This window comes from Otolemur garnettii, unplaced genomic scaffold (genome assembly GCF_000181295.1).
Source record: "Otolemur garnettii isolate 467f Iridium unplaced genomic scaffold, OtoGar3 scaffold00032, whole genome shotgun sequence".
NCBI lineage: Eukaryota > Metazoa > Chordata > Mammalia > Primates > Galagidae > Otolemur > Otolemur garnettii.
Window position 1 is genome coordinate 10514333 of NW_003852427.1, and position 22974 is coordinate 10537306.

The window sequence follows — 22974 nt, forward strand, 5'->3', positions numbered from 1 at the left end:
GGCATGAGTGTAGGGGATCCCAGTTGCCTTGGACTATACAAGGGAGACTATCACCTAGGGCAGGCGTCCTCAAACTATGACCCATGGGCCAAGTGTGGCCCGCCTAGGACATTTATCCAGCCCACTGGGTGTTTTTGCTGCCGCTGCCTGTCCTGCTTAGCAGCCGACTCATCCCAGGGCCTGCAGTCCAGCCCTCCAATGGTCTGAGGGACAGTGAACTGACCCCCTGTTTAAAAAGTTTGAGAACCCCTGACCTAGGGGTTACATTATTCTAGTATCCTTAGGGAGTATATTTGGCTATCTAGGATCTGGGACATTGCTCTCTGACTAAGGGAGCAGGGAAGAAAACAGAGACAAATAGGAAATGCAAGACAACAAAAGCAGAAGGGAACACAGCCACAATATCAAGATTCACCCAAATATTACCATCATGAACACAGGTGAAGAGAGAGGAACAGCTACAAATTGTGTATCTGTTTGCACCTCCATTCCCACAGCTAATGCATTTATTTTGATAAACCGCTTTTGCCCTGATCATACTTTCTTAAGAACATGCACTTGAACTTTATAATTTTATTTCATCTATAATTCTTATAATAGATGAAATCAGCCTCAGATACAGACAAATAAAGACACGTAACACACACACGCACAATGAAAACATACTTTTCATTGACTTAGTCATGATTTTCCTCTATTGCTGCTTTTTCTCTACTGTGAAAATTAGCTGACTAGTAACAGAGAGGAATAAATAGTGGCCACATTTATTGAAAGCTTACTATGGACTTAAGCAGTTAAGATTGTTTCACTCACACTTTATAAAAACCTCACAAAGGAAGTAGTACTGTGAGCTCTGATTTATAGATGAAGAAAAATAATGGGAGGGAGTTAAGAAACACATCTCAAAGGTGCAACTTTAAAGTGGTGCATCTTATCATATGAAGCCTACCCCTAGAGCAACAGTTCTCAGCCTGTGGGTCGCAACCTACAGGAACTGTATTAAAGGGCTGTGGCATTAGGAAGGTTGAGAACCACTGCCCTAGAGCATTACCTACTAGCCTAGTTCAGGCATCCTCAAACTACGGCCCTCGGGCCACATGCAGCCCACCTAGGACATTTATCCGGCCTGTCAGGTGTTTTTGCCGCCGCTGCCTGTCCAGCTGACTTGTCCTGGGGCCCACAGTCCAGCCCTCCAATGGTCTGAGGGACAGTGAACTGGCCCCCTGTTTAAAAAGTTTGAGGACCCGTGGGCCCTGGTTGTTAGATCACACAAGTTCTAAGCTAGGCTCAAATGTAGACTTCCTGGTTTCCCAAAAAGCCCACTTACCTGTCCTCTCCTGTGTTCCATCCTATGTACAATAATAAGAATGATGATGATGTCAATGCCCTCCAGGCAAAAACCATCAAGAACATTTCTGTAACTGGACAACATTGGATTTGTTAACTCATTGCTAGTGAGAACATAAACCATAGGCAAGGATGAAACTCCTCAGTAAGAAGATATCAATAGGTTATTATAGGATTTGGGCTCCTATTAGGTGAGCACTTGAGAGTAAATTTAACAGGTTTATTTCCTTTTATTTGTAATTATTATGGGTACATAATAGTTGTATGTCTTTATAGGGTATATGTGATGTTTTTATACAGACATATACAAATTAATCAAATCCATGTAATGGGTTATCCATCACTTCAGGCATTATCATTTCTTTGTGTTAGAAACATTACAATTCAGCTCAGCACCTGTAGCTCAGTGGGTAGGGTGCCAGCCACATAAATCAGAGCTGGCAGGTTCAAACCCAGCCCAAGCCTGCCATTGACAACTATAGCAAAAAAATATCTGGGCATTGTGGAGGGTGCCTATAGTCCCAGCTACTACTGGGGAGACTTAGGTAAGAGAATCGCTTAAGCCCAAGAGTTTGAGGTTGCTGTGAGCTCTGATGCCACAGCACTCTACCAAGTGCAACACAGTGAGACTCTGTCTAGAAAGAAAGAAAGAAAAAAGGAAGAAAGAAAGAAAGAAAAAATGATTATGAGTCTACTCTTTTAGTTATTTTAAAGTATTCCATAACTTATTGATTACGGTCACTTTGTTGTGCCATCAAATATTGTTCTTTCTATCTAACAATATTTCTGTAACCACTAACCATCCCTACTTTGTGCCCTCCCCACATGATACTTCCAGCCTTTGGTAACCATCATTTTACTTTCTGTCTCCATGAGATAAAACTGTTTTTAATACTTAGCCCCCATATGAGTGAGAACACGTGAGATTGGTCTTTCTGTGCTTGGCTTATTTCACTTAATGTTCTCCAGTTTCAATCACATTGTTGCAAATACCAGGATTTCATTCTTTTCTGTGTCTATATAACATCCCATTGTGTGTATGTACCACAATTTACTCATTCATCCATTGATGGACAGGTAGGCTGATTCCAAATCTTGGCTGTTGTGAATAGTGCTGCAATAAACATGAGAGTGCAGGTATCTTTTTGATTTACTAAATTCTCATCCTTGGGATATACACTCAGCAGTAGGATTACTGAGTCATACAGTGTTCTACTTTGAGTCTTCTGGGGAACCTCCATACTGTTCTCCATAGTTGTTGCACTAATTTATCTTCCCAGGACAGGGTGCAAGTTCCCCCTTTGTCCACATACTCACCAGCATTTATTGCTGCCTGTCTTTTTGATAAAAGCCATTTTAACTGGAGAGGATATCTCATTGTAGTTTTGATTTGCATTTCTTGAATGACTAACAATGTGGAGCATTTTTTCATGTACCTGTTGGCCATTTGCATGCCTTCTTTTGAGAAATGTCTGTTCAGATCCTTAGTCCATTTTTTAATCTGATTATTTAATTTGTTCCTGTTGAGTTGCTGGACCTCCTTATACATTTCCGTTATAATCCCTTTATCAGATGGGCAGTGTACAGATATTTTCTCCCATTCTGTAGGTTGTCTCTTCACTTTATTGTTTCCTTTGCTGTGCAGAAGCACTTTAGCTTGATGTGACCCCACTTGTCCAATTATGTTTTGGTTGCCTGTACTTTGGGGGTCTTAATAAATCTTACCTAGAAGATGAGAAAAACAGAGTGGTCCTACAGCTGCAATTAGTTTAAACAAACCAACAAAAATAAAAAGCAGTCATTCCCATTAACCAGGAAAGGACATTTGGTTGTTTTGTGATTTGGACAATGTTCTTGTCTGAGCTCACACATTATGTGGTCTTGTTTCTGCTTTGATCTGTCATAGCTCCAGAGTGGGCTTGTGGGATATTGGGGCTCCCTGATACTACTGACGTCCTGCAGAACATCAGGGCCTAACACTAATAATGCCAGGCTAGTCTCTGCTGCTTTTCTTTTACTCAGAAATAACAAGCAGTTGTAGATCATTTGCTGTGTTCCAGGGACGACTTTTAGTCCCTACAGGTATCAAACTTAATTTTAATCTTCTCAGGAAACTCTCTGGCATGGGGTACTAATTTCATAATAAGGAAACAGGCAGAGAAGTTACCCAGTTGAAAGACTGTGCAGGCCGGTTGAGCCCTCAGGCACAGAGCCCAGGCTCCTCACTCGCACCCTGGACCACTTCTCAGGGATCAAGGGCTCTTTCGGAGGTGGAGCAAAGGTTTTCCATTGCGCCTGCCTCCGGCAACCCTGCGTTTGCTTCTCCTTCCAGCTCCAAGATCGCCCTGCGCATTGGGAGCGATACCCAGATAGACGAGAAGCAGCCTTCGACCAGCGCCCACCTGGTGGACCACCTCACCTGCCCCATGTGCAAACGGCTGCGCCTGCACTCCTTCATGCTGCCTTGCAACCACAGCCTGTGCGAGAAGTGCCTGCGGCAACTGCAAAAACACGCCGAGGTCACGGAGAACTTCTTCATCCTCATCTGCCCCGTGTGCAACCGCTCCCACTGCATGCCCTACAGCAACAAGATGCACCTGCCGGAGAACTACCTGCGCGGGCGCCTCACCAAGCGCTACATGCAGGAGCACGGCTACCTCAAGTGGCGCTTTGACCGCAGCTCTGGGCCCATCCTCTGCCAGGTCTGCCGCAGCCACCGCGTCGCCTACAAGCGCTGCATCACCTGCCGCCTCAACCTGTGCAACGAATGCCTCAAGACCTTCCACTCGGACGTGGCCATGCAAGACCACGTCTTCGTGGACACCAGCCCTGAGGACCAGGACGAGAAGATCTGCATCCACCACCCGTCCAGCCGCATCATCGAGTACTGCCGCGACGACAACGAGCTGCTGTGCCCCTTCTGCAAGCTGGCCTTCCACAGCGGCCACGACACCGTCAACCTCATCGAAGCCTGCTCCGAGAGGGCCGCCGCGCTCTTCAGCGCCATCGCCAAGTTCAAAGCAGGTCCTGGTCCCCTCCCCCATCCTCTGGGAATAATTCCTAGTTCAGGAGCCCATCGGGAAGATGGCCTGGGGCAATTTGCTTAGTGAAAGCCTCACCTTCACCTGGTGAGGGAGTCCAGGTGCTGGGAAACTGAGCAGCCACCAGTCACTGTCCTGGTGCCCACACCTGATGACCACTACCAGCCTCTTAACTTCCCGCGCCGGGGTTTTCTTGTCTATAAAATAGGGGTAAAAGCAGCCACTCCCTCAACGTATTGTTGTGAGTTTTGAATGAGGTGTTCAAGGTGAAGCATGCAAAAGGCTATCTGGAAAATAATAAGTATGTAAAGACTCCATAATCTTGGGCAATGCTCTTCATGTTCTCGGGTATCATTCCTCCCTTTGGAAAATGAAAAGCTTAATCCAGTACTATGCGGATGTTCCGTGACCCATTGTAAGGGGTTTTGTAACTGGAGTTGGATTTGTTCAGTATTTTCCAAATTTGCAGGGGGAAAGAATTGTCACTGCTGAGGATTATTTCAATTCTAAATTTTTTCCCAATGAATTTGTCCTCACAATTGGGAGACAACAGAGTAAACGGACTGGTAGCAAACATGCAATAACAGGAGAACTCAGAAATAAGCCATAACATTCTGGTCAAGTTTATTTTTTCCCCATCTTGCCTGTCCGGGATTATTTTATATTGGCTACTTATAGTTTCCTTAAGGGAAACTGACCCTGGTCGCCGTGACGAAACCAAGTGCAATAATATTTCAGAATGTTATTTATGGTTTAGCAGAGACATAATTTCTGGGTATGTTTCCCCCTGGTTAGACGTGAGAATCCAGAGATCACTTTAGGTTCCTCTACCCCCAGAAATAGCTCCTTGTACAGAGGACTGCTTTACACAGGCCTTTGAAGCACATTAAATCTAATGTCAACAATCCTCAGTATGGGCTTTAAAATTCCCTCCATGGAGAGGGCAACTGTGGTGCAAAAACTAATTGGGACAAGGCAGCTGGTAATCGGCAGACCCAGTCTATCTGACTCCAAGGCCCATGTCAACTCAACAACATTCATTTGATAACCTCCCTGTCTAGACAGTAACCAGAACCTAAGGACAGGTGAAGGGGCAGGAGGAACCATCACCATCTGTAGTCTATTTCCACCAGGAACGCCCTACACTCTGGCCAACATGCAGAGCAAGCCGCCCTTTCCCTCTGTCAGATATTTCAGTCTCCACTGTGCAGTCATGCCTGGACACTTGGGAGGGAGGCAGCTTTTCCCTGAGCTGCACAAAAAGGTCCCACTGAATGCAAAGGTAGGCCAGGGACAGGCTTTGTTGTTATCATGTCACCCAGAACCTCTCACCAGCATGGATATTTCAGGAATGCCACATACCTGGCCACAAACCTGGAAACACTGCCGATTGACATTAATTCAGTTTTAGAACCGCCACCAGGGAAACTTTTAAATTAGACAAATGCTGCCCAGGCATGGTGGCTCACGCCTATAATCCTAGCACACTGGGAGGCCAAGGCATGTGAAATGCTTGAGCTCAGGAGTTTGAGACCAACCTGAGCAAGAGACCTTGTCTCTACTAAAAATAAAAAAAAAAAAAGCCAGGTATTGTGGTGGGCACCAGTAGTCCCACCTACTCAGGAGGCTGTGGCAAGAGGATCACTTGAGCCTCAGGAGTTTGAGGTTGCCGTGAGTTATGACACTATGGCACTCTAGCCAGGGGCAGTGGAGTGAGACTCTGTCTCAAAAAAAGGGGGGGAATATTAGTTTGCCAATCCTTGCTGAAGAAATAAACAAAAAAGAATTTTTTCTACCCAGGTTTCAAACTTGTTCTTGAGAACATGATTCATTTTCCTGCCAGGTGCTATAAATCTGCATTTTAAATAGATCCCCAGACTATTCAAAAGTAAATGATCTGAGAGTACATGCTGAGAAACTCTAGGCCCTGAGAAAAGACCCAGTTTGGGGGTTCTGCTAACAAGAGATGCCCCTTCCCATTCCCACAGAAGTGCAAGCTGAGCAGCAATGATGTTTACAAAACTCCCAAGTGATTCTAATAAGCAGCCAGGGCTGAGAACCACTGAAGTAAAGGAACTGAGAAACTTAGCTCTTTCCCACTGGAGGTGTGGTCTGAGAACAAGCAGCATTGTCATCACCTGGGAAATTGTTAGCAATGCAGACTCTCAGCTCCCCCCTCCCCAGGTCTATTGCATCAGAATCTGCATTTTTAGCGTGATCTCAGGAGATTCCCTAGATTAGATTCTAAACCTAGCTGGAGGCTGCCTTACCCGGGTTCTAGGGGACAACTGATTTAACACAGGACAACTAATTTGGAATATTACCAGCTTGAGTTCAATAGAAAGTTTTTTTTAAAGCTTCCCCAGGTGATTCTTTTGCTCATAGAGACCTGAGAACCACAGCTAAAAGAATTAACATAGGCTTTGGGGTTAAACAAATAGAATTAGGGACAGGATCTAGTTTTTCCCATTTACTTGCTGTGTGACACTGACCAATCACTTAACCTCTCTGAGACTTAGATTTCTCATCTAAAAATGGGAACAAAAACTTCCTGATAGGAAGATATATGCAAAATATGGTAACATATGGATCTAGTCCATAATATGTATAGTGTATACTATATGTATCTGATCCATAATAACTGTTCAATAAATAGTAGCTAGTTTTAAGTATATCACCTGAAAGAGAACTTGATTTGACTTTGCTCTAAGATCAGCCCTTGCAAAGCTGTCGTATTTAGAAAGGTTAGGGGTGAGTGCCTCCAGCTCCTCTTTTCTCCCCTCCTAGGGTTGCTTCGTTCCCCTCATCTATGAAATTTTTATCCTACCTGTCAGGACTTTGCTCTGCATAAACTTAACTAATCCCTAATAAAGCAAAAAGTTTCCTCTCCAAGTATCTTGGATGGTGGATAACTATTGTATAGAGAAACTAAGGAGTAAAGCATAATCTCAGCTGGCACCCAAGGAGGGCAAGGAGCATTTCTCAGCATCACTGAAGTCACACCCTAGTACTCCATTCAGCCCCCACCTGTATTACTTCATCATTTGGGGGCCAGTGTGAGGGAAGAGTTAGGCAGAGGAATTAGGGGGTTCAGGGCATAGGCTAAAGAGAGACACTGCTGACATTCACCCAGAGATGATAGGAAAAGGGAAGAATGGGTTTCACTCAGCCAACCCCTGTTGGTCACGATACACACCACAGTCATAGTAATGACCAAGGCAGCTGTGGTCCCTGTCCTCACTGACAGAACTTTAGAGTTCCTCTTATTCAAATGTACATCATTGTTGCAGTGGCCACCACCCACGGAAGTTCAGCTTCCTGTGGACTCAGTATGAGGTTAAGAACCAAGTGCAAAAATATTTGGTCACCTTACTCCTGCATAAAATTTGGTGAGGTTTACAACCCAACAATTCACCAGAGTTGACCTTTCATGAGCAGGACCTTACCTATAGTATATACCACAAAAGGTTGACATTCTCCAAATTGCTGCTTGGTACCTAAAATACTTTAAAACCAACAAAGGTGTTTCATTTCACAGATTGAATGTTCCATGTCCTCACCCTGTCATAACATCCTCCAACTGTAGTATGTTTGGATTTATAAGGACCTTGGTAGCAGTTACCCTTTCATATTCATATGTGCATCCCTAGTACCTAGAAAGTCAGGCAGCACATAACAAGGGTCAACTAGGTCCAGTACATGGTTGTCGAATGACTGAGTGAACTGAAAACCACGTGAGAGGATGCAGGGTGAATTGGTTTTTCCTGAAGTGAGAAAGCAGACCTTTCCATGAGGGGACTGTGGAAGGCGAGAGAAGCAACATTGCTGAACCACAAAAGAGGCGAAGACCCCCAGGGGTGGGAAAGGGCATGAAGCAGAGCCACCTCAATGAAGGAAAAGTTTGCTGATTGCCCACTGTTGTCTAGGGCTGGATTCTGGGTGAATGAGGCAAGGGACAATTTACAAGTAGTCAAGTAGTCATCGCAAATTTCAGTTTTTCTCCTACCACTTCAAAAGCTTGGCTGTCTTACGGAAAAGAAGCAGGGCCCAGTCACATAGTGATATCACTTCTTAAGTTCAAGTTGTAGGCAATTCTGGGGTAGTGATAAATAAGATAAAGAGTGGCATCAACTTCCAACCTCAGACCCAAGCCACAGGGATAACTTTAATAGATAAAAAGGATGCTGGGGACGGACAGCCGGTTATACCCAAGGGAGGGGAAGGAGGAAGAGAAGAGTGCACTGGTGAAGGCCAAATGCGTGTCACAAGCCCCACTCACCTGTTGTGGCCCAGTTGTCAGTGCCTTCCCGTCCTTCCCTCGCCGCTTACTTCCCGGGAGCCCACAGTCATTTACTCCACTTTGCTACTGATGTTTCACCCTTGGGGAGAAGAAACTTTTAACAGTAACTGCCTTGGTTGTTTTATAGTGCGCTATGAAATTGATAATGACTTAATGGAATTCAACATTTTAAGAAACAGCTTTAAAGCTGACAAGGATCTAAAGCGGAAAGAGATCCGAAATGGCTTCGTCAAGTTACGCAACATACTTCAGGAGAAAGAGAAGATCATCATGGAGCAGGTAGAGAACCTGGAGGTGTCCAGGCAGAAGGAGATTGAAAAATATGTGAAAATCACATCTCTGAAGGTGAATGAGATGGATGGTCTGCTTGCCTACTCCAAAGAAGCCCTGAAGGAGACTGGCCAGGTGGCGTTTCTGCAGTCTGCCAAGATTCTGGTTGACCAGATCGAGGAAGGCATCCAGAACACCTACAGGCCTGACCCTCAGCTCCGGGTGCACTCGATCAACACCATACCCTTGGACTTTGCCGAGCTGTCCAGCGCCATCCATGAGCTCTTCCCCACAGGCCCCAAGAAAGCATGCTCCTCAGGGGACTCACTGCCCTCCCCCTATCCCGTACACTCAGAAATGATGATTTCCAGGAAGGTCACTTTCAGCACCCACAGCTTTGGCAACCAGCAGCTATACCAGCGAAGCTCCTCCTTGCTGTCCTTCAACAATGCTAGTGAGAAGGCCAAGATGGGTCTGGAGGGCTATGGGAGAGCCCAATCAGCCACACCTGCCAAACCCACAGACGGCCTCTACACCTACTGGAGTGCCACTGTAGACGCCCAGCCTGCACAGAACAGCAGCAGCTTCCACAACTGGTACTCCTTCAATGATGGCTCCGTGAGGACCCCAGGCCCGATTATTATCTATCAGACTCTGGTGTATCCAAGAGCAGCCAAGGTAAGAAAGGCTCTGGGCTCAGTGGGGAAGGTGGAAAGTTGTGGGGCACAGAACAGAAGGTAGTTAGGAAAGATTACACTGACCTCTTGGACCTCTAGGGTCTGGTCACTCCAATTTATTTCTCTAGACAATGTGTGGTCAGCCCATTCAAAACCCTAAGTAACCCAAGACTGGCTTAAACCAAATAGTGCATTTAAATCAATAGTCAGAAATACAACTGAATGCACCACCCCCACTCCAAAGGCAGCTTTCCTATTGAAAGAGAACTCAATTTGAGAACCAAAGAAATTGGAAAAGATTGCTTGGAGGTATAATATTTCCCAAAGGAAAGCATGCAATAGAGACAGCACAGAAAGTGGAGTTAGAAATACAGGCTTCGTTACCTATCAGCTGTGATTCCTCTAAATTGCTATCGGTCCTAAAGAAAATATTTGGAAAGATAATCCCCAGTAGAATACCAGCTCATCATCTGAGATTCAGCCTCTTATATGGAGGGAAAGATGGAGAAAGGGGCCTCACAGATGTCTACAACTGCCGTCACCTAGTCTCCAGATCAAGGGGTGTGATTCCCCTTTGATCTTCTTGATCTACAGCAGACAAGTGGCCCTCTCCTTCATATACCCTTTGACTCCAGCTGAACCTAACCTAAACTGTTGATAGAAAGTTAAAGTGCAGAAAGGGAAAAAAGATTAACATGCACTCTGTAGGTTTCCACACAGAGTCATCCCCAGGCCTGTGTCTGTGTGGCAGAGCCCATCTTTTGCCCCCACAATCTGAGAACACTCCCAAACAATTTAAACTAGTTTTTCTCAAACATTAGTGTGCACCGGGAGATCTTATTAACGGAGCCTGAGTTCTGGCTCTCACACACTTCCAGGTGTTGCTGATGTTGCTGTCTGCAGGCTCTAAAAACAAGAAAATGAAGTCCAGACACAGACCAATTTCCATTCTCCTGAGATACCATAATGTGTGTTTTGAAATCTATAATTGACACAAAGAATGACCATACTTTGAAAGGTAGACTGCCCCCCCCCCCCGGCTATCAGATACAGCAAAGTGTCACTGCCCTTGACATAAGTAATACCACTAACTGAGCAGCTGAGCTACATTTCCAAAGGATACTAGATCAGCAAGGCCTATAGTGCATGTGGCATTAGCTCAGAGACAGCAGTAGGTCTTATCTCCACATCAACTCAGATCTCTTGGGAAGTTGGCAGGATCTTGCTCCAAAGGACTGAGGATGTCCACTCTCTGCTTGGGCTGGGGACATAGTCACCCATGCCACCTATTAGTCATCCTTGTAGCAAAGGGACTACACAAAACAATCCAGTCAAGTCATTGGCTGTTAAGAGAGGACACCTACTATTAGACTGTGGTGTCTGGTGTAAAAAGACCACTGGTCCTTATTTTAGGATAATAGAATAGACTTCACACAGGAATGCAGAAGATTAAGTCTGTGTTGACATCTCTCTCAAATCCTTAGGATTTTAGCATAGAAAATATTCTTAAACATAGTCTTGTAGCTTGTCAATATGTATTACTAAGGCCCTAGAGATTTTTTAAAATTCAATTTTATTTCTAGAAATCTCTTCCAAGGAAATGATTAAAAATTCAGACAAAAATTCATGCCCCAAAGTATTCATTACAGCATTTATTTCTTAGAGTATAAAATTAGGAATAATCTAAATGTTTAACTCTTTAAGGATTAAATCATTTATAGAGTAATTTCTAAACACAGTGCCTTGCTGCATTTTTAATGATACAGGAAAATATATAAAAGATAATGAGTGAAAGAAACTAGGAATCAAAGCAATATCACCCAAGGTTGGTTTGTGTATTCCAAAACTGAAAAGAAATAATGAATTAACTGAATCATGGGATTATGAGTAATCATTGTTTCTTCCCTTATACTTTTTCTGTATTTTTCAAGTATGTTCCTGTAAGTACATGTCTTTTGATAATTAGAAAAGATAAGTCAATTTTTATTAAGTTTTCTAAACTTATAAAAATTGTTAAAGTATAAATATATAAAAGTAACTATGTACAAATGCATTAAAAAATTAAAATTCATATACTTACAAAATTATAAGTTAATTTTATAAACCCATAATATTTACATTTATTAAAATTTTAATAAAAGTATAAGTTAGCTGTTTAAAAATGCAATTAGTATAAATATTTATGTTTCCTACACCATCTGATAATCAACTCCTCTGAAGTAATGTATTAACATTTTATGCTTTCAGCTCATTCTCTATTACCGAGGTAAGTTATTTCAGCTCTCTGAACTCTATTTTCTTGTGTAGAATATAGAACATGGAAACAGATAAACCTTTTCATCTTCCAGTACTCTGTAGTTCTACTGGTCTTGGCTAAGTGTAATTTTCTGAGCCTTATCAGAAAAATGAAATAATAAAATCTATCTTTAGGGATGGTAATGTCTGGCACAGAATATGACACATAATTGTTATTCAAGAAAGGGTAGCTACTTTTGTCAATGGCATCCGGAAGATAATTATCCCCTTCGCATTGTCTGACAGTGACAGAAACCAGAACAGCATCCTTCTGTTTATGAAGGTCATTGCAAGCATCATACCGGGCCCCATTACACAGCCTTCCAACAGTGTTGCACATAGTCTAATTCAAAGTCCTCCTCAGCTGTAGGGATGGGGCCAGCTTGGACTCAGACCACAGATAGTCAACAGCACAAATATTGATGGGAACAAAAGCTGAATGGTGTGTACTAGTATCACGTTGATATGTTCATTTCTTCCATAGGTTTACTGGACATGCCCAACAGAAGACGTGGACTCTTTTGAGATGGAATTCTACGAAGTCATTACTTCCCCTCCTAACAACGTGCGAACAGAGCTCTGTGGACAAATTCAGGACATAATGCAGCAGAATCTGGAGCTGCACAACCTGACCCCCAACACCGAGTATCTGTTTAAAGTTAGAGCCATCAACGAGAATGGCCCTGGGCAATGGAGTGATGTCTGCAAGGTACTGTGTACATTTTTTTCTCAGAAGATCTTTTTGAAAGGTGCTGGATGCAGCTCTGTTAGGGTTGGGATGATCATGAGAACACAAAACCCACCCTGGGACTCTCTCTCTAAGCCCAGAAAATTTGTTAACTTGGGGCCAAAGAGAGGGCTGCTGGCCTCACCCAGACTTTGCAAGTGAGACCTGAGAATTGTTAGCTCTGTTTGATTCAAAAGACATGTGTTCTGGGCATTGTTAGGCTGTACAAATTCTTAGAAAACTTACACATTATCCCTACCTTAAAGGCACTCAGAGTCTAGTACACAAATAATTATCATGTGAGAAGTAATTGTGGTATGAGAAGAATAACAAAAGAGGTGCTATCTCCAGGCAAGGATTGGGCACCGGATTTAACAAATGAAAATATAGAATGCCCATTTAAATTTGAATGTCTAGAAAACTGTAGATCATTTTTGCATAACTATGTACTATGCAATATTTAGAACTTATACTAAACAAATTATTTGTTGTTTCTCCAGAAGTCAAGGAATACCCACTATTCCTTGTACACATCAATGTGAGCTCCACAAAGGAAGGGATAAGATTTAGTTCTACCTTCTTTGTAATACAAGGCTGATTCTTCTTTATATCCTCAAGGGACACACACTCATGAGTATAATTTTATTGATATTTGAAGGAGAAAGAGAAGAAAAATATCAAGACTGCCCAAAGCTATCTTATGTATAACCATGACGGTGTTATTTGCAATCAGGATAGATTATGTCTTAATCAGGAATTCTTTAGAAGAAAATTGGCAAAGCCATTTATTTCAGCCTTGGGAAAAGAGAAATATCTGATACCAACAGAGGGAAGTCTCATGAGACCACTTCCGAGACAAACATCTGATCTGATACCCAAGGGAACTAGAAAGTCCTCTCTTTTTCTCTCCTTTCTTTCTATCTCTCTTTCTTCTTCTAGCTCTGTTTCTCTCTGAATCTACACCATTTTCTGCTAGCCCTTAGTTTCTGCTCCCCTAAATCTTGTATGTGGTCTTGGGTTGCCATGGCCCCCTCTTCATGTGATCTTAGAACGCCAATGTCCAACAAGCATCAGCTATGCTCTCTTTGTCTCCTCAGTCAAGTGTTTGAAGAAAAGAATCTGAGTGGCTGCCACCTCTAGTGATAATGGGGAAGCAGGAGGTAGGGTCATGTAGTGTTTATGGAGCCCAGTACCACAGGTATCCCCACTCCCTCCCACAGAGGTCAAACAAACACTCACAGGGGGACCATGTAGGATGGGTGTAGGGCCCGCCTGGCTGCTCCTGCTGCTGTGCCCAGGCCAGTTACACTGTAAGTCAGCCCCTCCAGCCCCTTCTTTTAAGTAACCCAAGGATTGGCTTACACCAACCAGCGTATTCCAGAGCCTGGAATGCCCCATGGCTGCTACCACATTTTGCACCATGTCCTCTTGACTGAATTTTTCCTTCAATCTAATTCTTTGTGCCCCTGAAGTTTTTAGGAATTCCTTAAAAATGCCTTTCCCATAATGGGCAGTCAATGTTGCTAATTTTTAAAACAATACCTTCCATCATTTTTAAATGCTAGGAGACAGAGAAGGGTAGAAAGACCTGAGTGTGTCATCAACCTGCCATCTCAGTCCCTCTGGGCCGTTCTTAGGTAGACTTTTTGGTGTTTCTCTCAAACGATGAACTCCTTTAAGAACAAAATTCATGTCTAATTCATCTTTCTCCCACAATGCTTACCACAGCACTTTGCATATAGCAGGTTCTTAATGGCTATTGAATGAATACATGAGTGAAAATGTGACCAAGCAAATGAATATATGAATGAATGTCTAAATTAAAGATTGAAGAAATAAATTGATAAATAGAATTAATAAAGTACCATAATATGCCTTAAAGCTGTTAGTGTTTCACGCAATCAGTCGAGAAACAATGTTCCCCTTGAAATTGTGTTTGATTAATTTGCCCTCCCTGTAAGAGAGGGAAACGCGTTCCAGTCCCTTTCTTTTTTACGCAATATCTAAATGAGCAGAGCCCTAATTAATGAGGTTTTCTGGAAGCTTCATTTTTATCTGACTTGAGGATCTGCAATATAGATTTTTCCTTCAGAAGTAATTCTTCCTTTCTTCTTTTGTGGTCATATTAGCATTCCATGGGAAACACTGCTTCCTTAACATTTGTCATGATTTGCATAAGTAAAGCCTTCAATAGCAAATGAAAATAAGATGGTATGTTTGAATGACACTTATAAAGCTTCATAAAAGTAATGACTTCAGCTCTTTCCTATAAAATTGAATTTTTTTTCCTTCAGCGTCCGTCAGTTCCATGCAGGTATTTCTGAAAGGTTTTATTTTAAATGCTCTGATGATGCAGCAGAATCATTTCCTTTTTTCTGCAGTTTTTGGCCAAGGCCGGGTTTGAACCTGCCACCTCCGGTATATGAGGCTGGCGCCCTACTCCTCTGAGTCACAGGCACCGCCCCAGCAGAATCATTTCTTATCCAAAATGCAATATTTTCATCATATGGATTTTTGTAAAAAATGAAATAACAACTTTTATATTTGATTGGCATAGCTAAGGCTTGATCTTTTAAGAGATTCTATTTGGAGTATAATCCATGCAGCAAGAAAATTAGCTTTAATGCTTTTTAAAGGTCCTGTTTAAAGGTAGTCCCTGCCACCCTTAGCAAAAGTGAGAGCCCTTCTCTACTAAAAATAGAAAAGTTCACTGGTTGTGGTGGTGGCCACCTGTAGTCTTAGCTACTCAGTAGGCTGAGGCAAGAGGATCGCTTGAGTCCAAAAGTCTGAGGTTGCTGTGAGCTATGATGATGTCATGGCACTCTACCCAGAGTGCCAGAGTAAGGCTCTGTTCAAAAAAAAAAAAAAGGTCAACTCTGTGTTAGACACTATATATGTTCATTATCACTGATCATCCCAACTACTCAGAAAGGAGGGAGTTATTGGCTCCATTTTTCAGATAAAAAAAATGAGGATCAAAGAAAGAAAGTGTTATGCTTTGTGTTATAGAAAGAAGGAGTTGAGTGGGAACCTAGGTTAGTACCCAAGGCCAGAGCTCTTTGTTCCACTGCACCACATCAGATATAAATAAGTCTATGTGTGGTAGGCTCAGTCCTTGAGACATAGTAATTCACTCTGGGAAAATGATGACAAAACCAAAAGCTGAACATTTTTTGAGAGGCAAGATGATGCCTTCGAAAGAGCATTGGATTTGATCTTACTCCTGAGTCCAAGTCCCAACTCCACTAAGCTGCAAACTCCATGAGGAGAGGTACTGTTAGATTTCTACCCCATCTGTGCCTGTAACATCAAAGAGCCTAACTGATATTTTTTAAGGGATGTTTTTAAGATAAATCACATACCCTTTGGCCTCAGTTTCTCCTGCTGCTCTTCCTCTGTGTTCAGTACACCCAATGACCACCATTCCCATTTCTGCAAATAGTCTACTTTCTTTGATTCACTTGTCTCCCTCTGACTTTAAATCCCAATTAACATCTATGAAATCTTCCTATATCTAATCCAACCATCCATGTATTAGTTTTCTGTTGTCACTATAAAAAATTGGTGGTTTAAATAATACAAATTATTATTTACTGACAAGTCTAGAGATCAGAAGTCCAAAATGAGTCTCACCAGGTTAAAATAAATAAATCAATCAAGGTAGCAGCAGTGTTGTATTCCCTCTGGAGGGAGAATCCATTTCCTTACCTTTTCTAGTCTCTATAAACCACCCACATTCCTTGGCTTGTGGCCTCTTCCTGCATCTTCAAAGCCAACAATATTTGGGCTCAGGCCTTCCCATATTATCATCTCTCTGGCTGTCTTCTGCCTCCATCTTCCTCCTTAAAGGAGGCTTGCGATTACAATGAGCCTACTTGAAGATTCATTATCCTACTAGAATAATATCCCTATCCTAGGAACAACCAGCTAACAACCTTAGTTACCTTTTGCCATGTGATATGAGGTCAGACAATTAAGGTTGTAGACTTATCATAGAAAAAAGTGCTATATACTTCATTGCTGAATATTACTACAGTCACCTTCAAAGTACTCCCTGGGGAAGATATGCACCAACACCAGTACCTAGTCCACACTTTAAAGCAATTTTGGAACTCTTTTTCTGAAGTTTCCACTTGACCTGTCATCATACAACGTCTGACAACTAAGTTAGGAAACTCATCCTAGAAAAAGTGCTTTCAAGGGTGGACTAGGCACTTGGCGGGTGCCTAGGTTTCCAAGAAGAGTACTTTGAAGGTGACCATAGTGATATTCAGCAAAGAGGTATATAGCACTTTTTCTAGGATGAGTTCACAAACTTAATTGTCTGACCTTGTATAATATGTTAAAGATTTCTGGTATTAGGACATGGACATCTTTAGGGGCACATTGTTCTGCCTGCCACAGTCTATAAGCCAGATGTCTTATATTACATCAGATTTGAAGGTAAAAATTCAGGCCCAACAAAAGTCACAAATTGGTAAATTTCTGGGATTTTCCCTCTAGCTCTTTGGGAAATGTGGCAACCCCTGCCTGCACCCATCCTCTCAAAGTCCTTCTCAGTCTATCCCTGGGGCCTCCCTCACTACTCCCTTAGTGTCTAATGTGTCCTTAGGAGCATTCCTGCCAACTGCCCTGAGTCTTTAGTGCTGCCACCTTCCTGCTTAACCTGTGCCCCTGGTGAAACCCCAGCCACACAACAAGGCTGCTTGGCCATCAGGAAATCCTCCTTCTGAGTTTTTCCTCTCTTCCTGCTGCAGACCTGAGCCATGCCTCTGCAAGGATTGGAGCTGGAGGACAATCTGAGTGGCCATCACTATTCCACATTCAGAATAACCCCCCATCCAGGGATTATAACCCCCCCACTCACAGTGGCCCCATGCTATGAAATGAAACCTATATGGTTTACATCCTCCATCTCCTTAATATTTGTTCTTTTCCACAGAGCTCCTGACCCTTCATATAAGTAGAACCTATTGGTCCCTTCCTACTTGCCCTATAGATGGGCTTGAATCCTGGAGTATAATTTAGGCTCAAAATGACCTGGTTTGTTTAAACCTCATATACAGAGGGTTGAATTAGTCATATGCCTTCATTCATGGTCCATTATCACCATTGGTCCATGCAAGGTCCTATTCTTATTTATACATTTTCCTTTGTGACATCCATTCTAATATATTTTGTGTACCTTTTTGGTTTTATGTGTTCTTATATGATGTGGGTGGTGTTTTCAATATGTTATTTATCTTCTTTTATTTCTTACCTTTTTTCTCTAAATGCTGTGTTTTTATGATCTCTCAATGTTGCTAGAGCATTCTATTCCTTAGCCCTGATGCTGCATCATCCTTCACAATGTGCATGTCACCTGTCTATTTATCCAGGGCCAGGGTGGATACCCAGCTGACCTTTAATGGTGCTATAGGAAATGGTCTTTTACATATGACATCTTGTGACCAGGATGGGAATGTGAGAACTTCTCTGGATTATAGTTAGTTTTCTAGGATTACCATAACAAAATGCCCATGGACTAGTGCCATGGGTAGCTTAAACAACAGAAACTTAATTTTTCACTATGCTAAAGGTTGGAAGTCCACAATCCTCTCTCCCTGCAGATGACCATTATTTTCTCACTGTGTCCTTGCATAGCCTTTCCTCTGTGCATACACATTGTAGTGTCTTTCTGTGTGTTCAAATTTTCTCTTCTTATAAGGACACCTTGAGTTTGGATTAGGACCCACTCTAATGGCTTCATTTAAAGCTCTTTAAAGGGCATATCTATAAATATAGTCACCATCTAAGGGACTAGGGGTTATCAGATATGTACCATGAGTAAAATTTATGGGTTGGTTGGGTACAGTGGTTCACGCCTGTAATCCTAGCACACTGGGAGGCTGAGACAGGTAGATTGCTTGAGCTCAGGAGTTCGAGACCAGCCTAAAAATAGAAAAAAAAAACTAGCCAGGTATTGTGGCGGGTGCCTGTAGTCTCAGTTATTTGGGAGACTGATGCAAGAGGATTGCTGAAGCCCAGGAGTTTGAGGTTGCTGTGAGCTATGATGACACAGCACTCTACCAACAGTGACAAAGTGAGACTCTTGTCAAGAAAGGGAGGGGGAAGAGGAAGGAAGGAAGGGGGAGAGGGAGGGAAATTTCTGGGTCATAGAGTATGTGGGTATTTAATTTGACTGCATTCATATGCATTTCTATAAGGAATAGATGAGGACCCCTACATCCAAAACCCCATCTACACTTAGTACATCCATAATTCTATCATTTTGTTAGCCCAATGGGTATACTATGTAAAATGATATCTCCTTATTGTTTTGAATTTCATTTCACACCCTTGTTAGTTTTCAGGATTTTCTCTTCTGTTGATATGTGTGTGTCCTTAGTTCATTTTTTTTAATTATAGTTTTCTTTTTCTAGGTGATTTTCAGGACATCCTTATATACTCTAGATAATAGGTTTAGACATTGCTAATATCTTTTCTGCTTCTGACATTTGCCTATTATCTTTGTTCATAGTGTTCTTCATGAAACAGCAGAAATCTTCAATTTTTTGATGTAATCAAAATCATCAATTATATTTTCCCTCATGGTTTGACCTTTCAAGGCATTTAAAAAGCCCTTCCCTGGGCTTAGATCACAAAAATAATCTTCTATTTATTCTTTTATTAAATTTACAGTTTCACCTTTCAAATTTAGGTCTTTTAGTTCATCCCAGCTCTACCTTTGTTTGCAGTACTGAGTAGGGATATACTTTTTGCCATCTAGTGAGCCAGTTCTCTTGGTACCATCTACCAATGTGTTTTCTCCATTAGGATACAATACAGGTGCCATTTAATCTTATATTAAGTTTCCACATGTTTAGGGGTTAAAGTCTTTATTATATCCCTCTGGTTTGTATTTCTGCTCTTATGTCAATACCACAATGATTTCATGGGTTTTTAACTTTCAGCTTTATGCCAGGTCTTGAACTGCTAAGGTAAATATCCATCATCTTTCTTTCTTTGTTAAGATTCATTTAGCTAATCATAGCAATTTACTTCTTTATATAAATTTTAGACTAAGTAAATTGAATTCTTAAAATAATTCAGATAAAATTTGGTTGAGGATGCATTGTAGCTCTAATTAACTTGGTGACAACTGGTAATATTGTAATATGTCTGAACAATTACTCAAATCATAGTCTCCATGCTATATTCGGGTTTTTAGGCTTTTCCTATAGAGGTATTGTGCACTCCTGGTTAAACTAGATATTTAGAAATCTAATGTATGGCATGAGAACTATAGTTAATAATATTGTAGAGAAAATTTGCTAAGATTTTAGATGCCCTTAATACAAAAAAGATTAACTATGTGAGATAACAAATATGTTGATTTGCTGGAATGTAGTAATTGTGTCACTATGTATTTGTATATCAAAACATTGAGCTGCGCAGGTATATACATAAATAAACCATATAGTTTACAGACTTCATTGATATCATAAATGTTATTTCATATTTTCCTGTATTTTCTAATGGATTCCTGGTTTAGAATAAAGACAGCTGTGGTTTGTAGGTTAATCCTGATTACAACAATTTCAGAAAACTCTCTTATTCTTCTGTTAACCAATCTTTTGATTCTTCTTTTTTTCCCAGGCATATCATCCTATCATCTATAAATAATATGGTTTTATCTATTATCTTACAATCCTTGAACCTCTATTTCTTTTTCTTTCCTTATAGCTTTGGCCAGACCCTTAAGTCACTCATAAAATGATAGCAGGGATAGTAAATATCCTTATCTTATTCCTGATCTCAAAGTTTCTTCATTGAGTTGTCAGTTTGTATTTAGTTTTTGTGATGTAAAATTTTTACTGAATTAAGAAAATTTCCTTTCCCTTCTAAGTTTTGAGGGGTTATACATAAGTAGGTAAACCTTATTAATTTTTTTTGCATTATTTGAAGTAATCATATGATTTTTTTTTCTTTAGGCCATTATTAATGAAGTGAATTACACTAATTGATTTTTCTGATGCTAAACTCTATATGCATGCATAAAATAGGTTTTTTGTGATCATGATGTATTATTTTTTAATATACTTGATTTTTCAGTTAGCTTGTATTTTATTTTATATTATTGCTTCTATAATCATAAGGGAATTAGACATATAATTTTTGCTAATATTGTTTTTATATGGTTCTGGAATCAATATTTCACTAGCTTAATAAGGAACTGGGAAGTTTTGTTCTGCTTTCTAGAGGAACTGTTTCTTAAGAATTCATTTGAAAAGTAATCTCACATAGAGTAACTGAAACTCTTAAAAAAAGAAAAGTAATCTGAGCCTCAGACATTTGGGACAGGAAAGGGAATGTCAACTATTATTTCCGTTTCTTTACTATTTCAATTTCTGTTTTTCTGTTTCTTCTGTCCTCTGTTTGATCTGATCCCCTTTTTCATAGACACATCTCAATCCTCACTTCCCCATTCACATGTCACACATAGGCTTTGTCTTTGAAGATCCTGACTATACTTTAAAGCAAAACCTCAGATCTTCTACTTTTTTGTGAGTCAATTGCTAGCCCTTTATAATGCTGCTACCCCTTCCTCACTGCCCCCTGATAGCTCTGTGTATATCTTACAGTATTTATATTACCTTTACCAGGATTATCTCTATTCATTATTTCCATTTTTACCCAGAAAATGGCTAATCTAATGCCATCTATTTAATATGACCTCTACCTTGCACACAGCCTTGCTTTTTCTAAAACCAAAAATAAACTTTGTAAAAGTAGAGAGCATCATGTTAATAAGTGTCTGATTTTTTCCCCTTTCCCTTTGCATACAAATATAGGAGGTTAAAAGCTTTGTACATAGAGACTTTGTGCTTCATATAAACCTTCCTCTTTGTCATCTGAACCCCACCACCACCCCATCTCAAGTCCTTATCCACCTAGGCAAAGCCCATTGATCCAGTGGATTGTGTTTCATCCCTGGGTCTCTTCCTCACTCCCTAAATGGTCCTTCCATAAGTATGTATTGGGGGGAAAAAATGGGAATGCTGCCAGAACAGAGAAATGCAGAAACTCACTATCTTCAAAGTAAGGCCTGAGATCTAAGTCTAAGCTGAGTTAGTGGGATTTCTAGGAAGGGTCCTGCTTACTCCTCATGCCCAATACAATCAGCCTTTTCCAGGTAGCACTAAGTGTGCACTGTGATCAAAAATAATATGAAGCATTCCCACCTGCATCAAAGGGAGACTATTGCCAGATTTACAAATTATTGTTCTATTCATTATCCCTCCACTTTTCTAAGAACCTTTTCTTTACCATAACCAGTGTTGGGACTATAGAGCTGAAAGACTATCATTTCTCCCACACCTCAATCAAGATGTTCATGGTCTGGTAAAAAAGTCAAACCCATTAGCTGAAACTTAACAACTGATAAGAGCTATGAAAGAAGCAAGTTCCAAATAGGGAAGAAGACAAGGGGATACCACATATGGTGAATCCCACTGAGGTCCAGCTCCGTGACAGTTGCAATCTCTCAGTCATAAGAGCTGCCTTCAAGGAAGTAGGTCCTAGACTATGGAATCACAATCCTATCACATATTAGCCTGGGACTTTAGAGAAAGCTGCCTGGTCCTTCTGAGCCTCAGTTTCTTCATCTATAAAGTGGGGCTGATAGCACCTGCTTCATATGGTTCTTGTGAGGAGTCAGTGAGCTGCTGCATGTAGTGTCTGGCATTCAACAGGGTGTAAGCTCCTGGGAGATACTATTTATCTCTGGGCTGATGCTATGGCTCTTGCTTCTAATTGCAGGTGGTAACACCAGATGGGCGTGGGAAGAACCGAGCTAAGTGGGGCCTGCTAAAGAACATCCAGACTGCCCTCCAGAAGCGCTTCTGAGCCTCTCGCAGAACAGGCAGCAACCTGAGAGATGCACTACAAAATAGACATGTATATCCACACCCAAATACGTATGTATATTTTTCTCACCACATTCTTCAAGGAGATTGTAGATGAATGTTTCTGGGACCTCTGAGCTTTCCAACAGGAATCTTCTAAGAGCAAATGAAAGGAAATGCCTGACACTATGGCTTGTTGTTCATTCATTATTATGACAGTAGGTTACAAAACTGTCAGCAAGTCTGTGTATCTCCATCAGCTCAGTTCTCGCTCTAATGTCAGAGTTCTGTGGGGTTTTATATTAAACAACCACTCAGCTTCTGGGTCTTAAAAAGAGCTTTACATTTGCAGTCAGGGACCCTGGTGTGCATTCTAATGCTCACCTAACTAGCTTTGGGTATTTGGGCAAGTTCCTTCTGTGGAGGAACT

At 41.4% G+C, this 22974-nt stretch overlaps 1 protein-coding gene across 1 annotated transcript in view; it reads left to right on the forward strand.

Moving 5' to 3' along the window:
* Positions 1 to 22728, forward strand: part of TRIM42 (tripartite motif containing 42) — a 25468-nt gene extending 2740 nt beyond the window's left edge. Inside the window, exons 2-5 of the mRNA XM_003789440.1 lie at positions 3680 to 4371; positions 8816 to 9636; positions 12415 to 12639; positions 22459 to 22728. Coding sequence (XP_003789488.1) covers positions 3680 to 4371; positions 8816 to 9636; positions 12415 to 12639; positions 22459 to 22545 — 1825 coding nt within the window. The 3' untranslated portion in view covers positions 22546 to 22728. The remainder of the gene's footprint in view (positions 1 to 3679; positions 4372 to 8815; positions 9637 to 12414; positions 12640 to 22458) is intronic.
* The last annotated feature ends 246 nt before the right edge of the window (positions 22729 to 22974 follow it).